The 5,429-nt window shown below is 41.4% G+C and overlaps 1 protein-coding gene and 1 non-coding gene across 4 annotated transcripts in view; both read right to left on the bottom strand.

The window, feature by feature from the left end:
- Window positions 1-2,266: 2,266 nt before the first annotated feature.
- trnas-aga lies at window positions 2,267-2,348 on the bottom strand. Its single transcript has one exon. It is a non-coding gene; the product is annotated as a tRNA-Ser (tRNA).
- Window positions 2,349-4,133: 1,785 nt separating this feature from the next.
- tmeff2a (transmembrane protein with EGF-like and two follistatin-like domains 2a) overlaps window positions 4,134-5,429 on the bottom strand; it is a 117,504-nt gene continuing 116,208 nt past the window's right edge. For all 3 annotated transcript variants that reach the window (XM_034884866.1, XM_034884867.1, XM_034884865.1), the window contains one exon: window positions 4,134-4,894. In XM_034884866.1, coding sequence (XP_034740757.1) covers window positions 4,798-4,894 — 97 coding nt within the window. In that variant the 3' untranslated portion in view covers window positions 4,134-4,797. The remainder of the gene's footprint in view (window positions 4,895-5,429) is intronic.

Below are 5,429 nucleotides of genomic sequence, written 5' to 3'. Positions count from 1 at the left end.
TGGAATCCAATCGCGGGCCGGAACGAACGGCTTGGCGGGCCGCATTCGGCCCGCGGGCCGCCAGTTGCTGATCACTGCCTTAGGCCTTTCTCTTAAAACCAAGAGCGCCATCTAGTGGGCTCGGAAAATAAAGACACTGGTTCATGAAGCTTCATTTGGCCATCACTACTCTCAGATCACCTGCCATCGTGCCACCTCCTGCACACTACAGATGAATGTATTATTCCATCAACAGGTGAGCCACTGCCCCCCCGCTGTGCACCGCACACTTGGAAGGGATGGCTGAATCTCTGATGTTTAGTCCTCAAGGTGAAAACACTGAGCACACTCACTAAAAACTGAGTTATCATTCATATATTTGATATGACGACCTTATCAAACTGTTGCTTATATTCACACCCTGCAGTTACTTGGAGTCGGTAAAATAAAGATCACATCCCATGCTGTCTACATGTGACTGAAGTCTTCCTTTATGTTTGAAAAAGAGGTGGGGTTTTCTATTTTTTGGCAGCTTGTGGCCTAGCTGACTATGTATGAGTTTTTCAGTAATTTACCTGTGTGTCACATGTTCAAACCTTTAACTAAATAAGTAAAAGTGAAATCCACTGTGGGAAGAGCCTGCTGTCCACTAATGATAGCATTCACCACATTCCCCCCCCCCCCAGATGAGAGCAGATACTCAGACATCCACAGAAATGTCCTTCCTACTCCTCCCTGGCCTCGGGCCCACTGGATTTGAGCCGAAACAAGCAGGAGAAGACAGGAAACTGACAGGATTACACTGACTGGGTCTGCGGGAACTGTGCAGACACACAAATGTGTGTACAGTTAGGGGTGTGCCCAGAGGATGACCTGCCATTGGTCCACTGGGGGTCATTTGGGGTGAAAAAAACAAACTAATGAAGGACGCGCTAACCGTTACTCATTCGTGCACAAGAACTCCTGCTCTCTTATAGATTCAATATGGTTTTTAGTGAAGTTTTCAGATCCCACGGCTTTTGATCTAGAAACCGGCAGTGGTATTAACCTGAGGGGGAGAATAACAACACAGTGGAAATACACAGCTTTTCAGTGCTACTGCTGGATATATTGATCTCAAAGTTTGAGCTGGACTTAAGTCGCGGAACCGATTTAGGCCATAGCACCATCGTCAGAAAGGGGACACTTCCAGTGGTCCATGACCAACTGTGGCTTCTGGGGACTGCCCCACCCCTCAATTCTAAATAATTAAACTTAACATGAAAGATAACATATTTGATAGTATTGCCTGGGATTAGTTGCCTGACTTTCCATTTCATTGGGGAAGTATAATGAAAAGCTCACCCTCTCAGTGCTTGTGATGTGTACATATATTTGGGTACCTGCGGTGTCTACCAACCCACAAACTTTGAAATGAGACAACCCAGTCCGTTTTTTGTGGGCGGTCTATTACAGAAACGCTGGGAACAAGTCTGCCCGAATGGCCGATGAGTGACCCTGAGCACAGTTCCACCTGAGAACCTCATATATTAACTATGATCTTTTCCCTAATTAGAATAATTTTGCAGTGTTTTTAATAGCAATGGGACTTTGATGTTTTTAATAGCACGGAAACTTGAGGAATGCCGGTGGTATTTGTGCGCTCATTCTGCAAAGCAATTGCTCTTTGGTGGCTTTATTAAAACGTAAAAAAGTAAAAAGAAATAAATGTGGAAAATTATTATGCTGAAGACCATAAGAAGTGTACTTTACTTTTTATTTTTTGCAATATGTAAACAACACTACAATGTTATAGCTGGTTAAAAACATGGATACATTTCTTAAATATAATTTTAAGTAGTTAATTACTACACTTTCTGACTGTAAATGCAGAAGCTGCCAACTTGCTATCAAATAAAATTAAGCAAAAAGTACAAGTATAAGTAACATACAATATAAATCTGTATTTAAAGTAGCTTAAAAACAAGTCGCCTACTGAAGCAGGAGAAGGTATAGGAGGAAGATGGATGTTGGATAGCCTAATTTAGATTGTTTTCATGCTTACACAACATTGCTGTAATTTGTCACTGATCCACTTAAATTAATTAGATGTTTTTTTTTATCCTCCTTTCTAATGGTTGAGTGAAGTAAAATAGCACATATCATGAAAAACAACAAATGACAGGAAAACATGTGTTACAGGTCCATCTTGCGAGATATTGTTTTTGTACTGTCTTTATTCAGCTCCTAAAACTACATATTTGGATCCAACTTGTAAATGTTTTCTGTCCTCCGCCATAAAAGGAAACGTTGTCGGCAGGATTCGAACCTGCGCGGGGAGACCCCAATGGATTTCTAGTCCATCGCCTTAACCACTCGGCCACGACAACTTAACGTCATTACCTTGCTCACCCATGACATTTATAGTAATTTTTGAAGCAATTCTCACTGAAGGACTTTTTTTGAATTAGACACACTTCTTTCTAATCAATCCGCTAACTTTACCTCTGAAGCCAGTAGCAGGGAGCTTCTGCTTGGGCCCATCCGTGTTGTGGTGAGCGGAGCACCATCTAGTGGCAGTGGAGACCTGTTGCTGATTTACATTCATTTTCATTTCTCTTTGCACAAAGTTGAAAAGTCGGCTAAAAACGGTACGAACGCGAGACATTTAAACAACATGTCAAAGTAGTAAATAACAACTATAGAAAAAAATGTCATGACTAAGATTTTGATAAACATACTTTATGTGTGACGGTCACACTGTGACCAGCTAATATGTGTGGATTTAGAAAGTGAGTTAAACACATATTTTAATGGACACAAAGTAACACTGGTAGGGTTGGTATTCTGATCCTTAACTTACATTAAAATAGCAAAGCTGTGAAAATACTCCATTAAAAGTAAATTGCTGCATTTAAAATATTAAAGTTAAAGTACCTAAAGATTATTAGCTAAATGTAGTTAATGTAGACCTTTCACAAAAAAAAAGTACTCAATGCAGAAAGGGCTCATGTGAATGTTATTTCATTTTAAAATTCATTTGGCTGATGCATTAATGTGTTGTGGTTAGTTTAATCTATACAAGCATCACCTTCGGCGAGTATCATCATCATCATATATGTTGTAATAAACAGTTATTTTCATAGTAACTAGTAACACAGCTGTCAAAGAAATGTAATCCAAGTAGAGCAAAAAGTACATTCCTCCTGTAATGTAGTGGAGTAAAAGGCTGGCCGCTCCATAACATCAATCTGGTTCATCTGGAACCAAGATTTTGTTCACTTACTGGTGTGTTTTGGGTCATTGTCTTGTTGAAAGACCAATTTCAAAGGCATTTCCTCTTCAACATGAGGCAACATGACCTGTTCAAGTATTTTGATGTAATGAATCTGATCCATTATCCCTGGTATGTGATAAATAGGCCCAACACCACAGTATTAGAAACATCCCAAAACATGATGTTTGCACCACCCTGCTTCGCTGTTTTCACAGTGTCCTGTGGCTTGAATTCAGTGCGGGGGGGTCGTCAGACAAACTGTCTGTGGCCCCTAGTCCCAAAAAGAACAATTCTGCTCTCATCAGCCCATTGAATGTTGCTCCACTTCTCCTTTGGCCATTCAATGTGTCCTTTGGTAAATTTCACCCTATTCAGTACATGTGTTTCTTTCTCCCATCAACTTTTAAATCTAAGAGAGCCATGTCTGGAATGGCCCACTTTGCTGAGTATTTTAGTGTGAAATGCACTATAACCAGCATGCACAACATCTGCTTCTTTTCTTCCTTAAACATGGGCCATAACTGACACCTGTTTCTTCACAGAATCAATCGCCTCACTAATTGAACACAACACTGCTATTATTTTGAACATGCCCCTTTCAATTACAGATTCAGTTACAAAGAATGAGGTCTGTTGGTTTTCTATGATTATAACATTTAATAAATTAGCTGGCATGTAGAAATATCAATTCTACCAACAAAAAAAGATTTATGAGGTTAGTAATGTTGGACTGCTATTATTTTGAACACAACTGTACATCTCTCTCACAGTATTTAGAACTTGTCTGTATGTTAGAGAACAACATGACTGTCACAATAATGAATACTAGGCTCCATGTTATTTCTTAGGCACTGTAAAATAAATTTGTTACACTATGAACAAAGAGCGACACAGTTTGTTACATTTTGTGATATAAATTATTTATTTACATTTACAGAAAAATGACCCCATCAAGACAATGTAGTAATAACTATTGGAAATAGAACCCAAGATACAGAAGCTGACGTCATCGTCACAACCGAACAGAGAGCTCTATAATAACATTGTGCCCTCTGTCAAAGGTTTTCTATAACACAAGGTGCAAGGCATCACGTGTAGCCCCAAACCCCCCACCCCCCCCCACCCCCACCCCACTCCCAGACCGAACAACACACACCTCATTTAAAGCCTGTTACCCTGCATTGCTTTAACCCCTCTAAAAACGACAGACACCGGCTAGCCCATCTCTACCAAAGCTCACACATCTAATACATATTCACACACACACTCATACACTCACATTCAGTGTCCTCAATGCCCCCCCTCCCCTGTCTGCATCTGGCGGCGGTGGGGACTGATGTCAACGTTACCCCATGTGTGAGTCTCATCACTAGTTGGGGTGTCAGCTCTGTCTTTGCCATGCCTCCATCCTCCCTGGGCATCCTTAAAGTTCTCACTGGGAGAGAGGGGCGAGGACTGAGGGGAAGCAGATCCTATTTTTTCGGGGTTGGCCTACAAGGGGGAACATCTAACGCCACAGCGCTCCGTAAAGTGGAGAGGGACTCTGTCCGGTGTGCCTGGGCTCAGATGAGCCGAGTGGAGGCGCGCATGGTGTTCTCTGTACTGAAATGGACATTGTTCTGCTTCTGCCGGTTGATCCGGTTGGTCCGTGGGCACTTCCTGTGCAAGGAAGAAGAAGGAGAGGATTCATGTAGCCGTTAGCTGTGGCACTTTGCAGCTGTGAAAGCTCATTCAGATGCAATTCTGATATTTTAATGGACCGTGGTAAGGTTCTCCTGCAATTATTTCTTAGGGGATAAGGTTGGAAATATATTTATTGTCAACAAATCCTACGAAAATACAAAGACACACAATACATTGATTCAACTTCCACATCTTGTCTGTATAGCCAACACCTGACATTTCTTTTTCTGTGTCATAAAGCTCCAGTGTTGCTCATCAGGAAGAAAAATAGGGTCAAGAGGACAGAACAGAAAAGGAAGGAAGGAAAGGAATGATTGCCACTCTTTTAATGTGCAATTACTTCATTAATAATCTACATAATTACATACATACATACAGCACCAAGCCATGGCCGAGGGATGTGCATTGCTGCAACATATAGCTACATTTTTTGAGAGGTGCGTGTCAGGCTACGGGATGGGTTCAGTATCTGCATGTACCTACGTACGTACCCACTCCGTTCATGTAACGC

The sequence above is a fragment of the Etheostoma cragini genome, chromosome 11 (assembly GCF_013103735.1).
Source record: "Etheostoma cragini isolate CJK2018 chromosome 11, CSU_Ecrag_1.0, whole genome shotgun sequence".
Taxonomy (NCBI): domain Eukaryota; kingdom Metazoa; phylum Chordata; class Actinopteri; order Perciformes; family Percidae; genus Etheostoma; species Etheostoma cragini.
The sequence above is the reverse complement of the archived record's forward strand: the minus strand, read 5'-3'. Positions and strand labels throughout refer to the sequence as shown.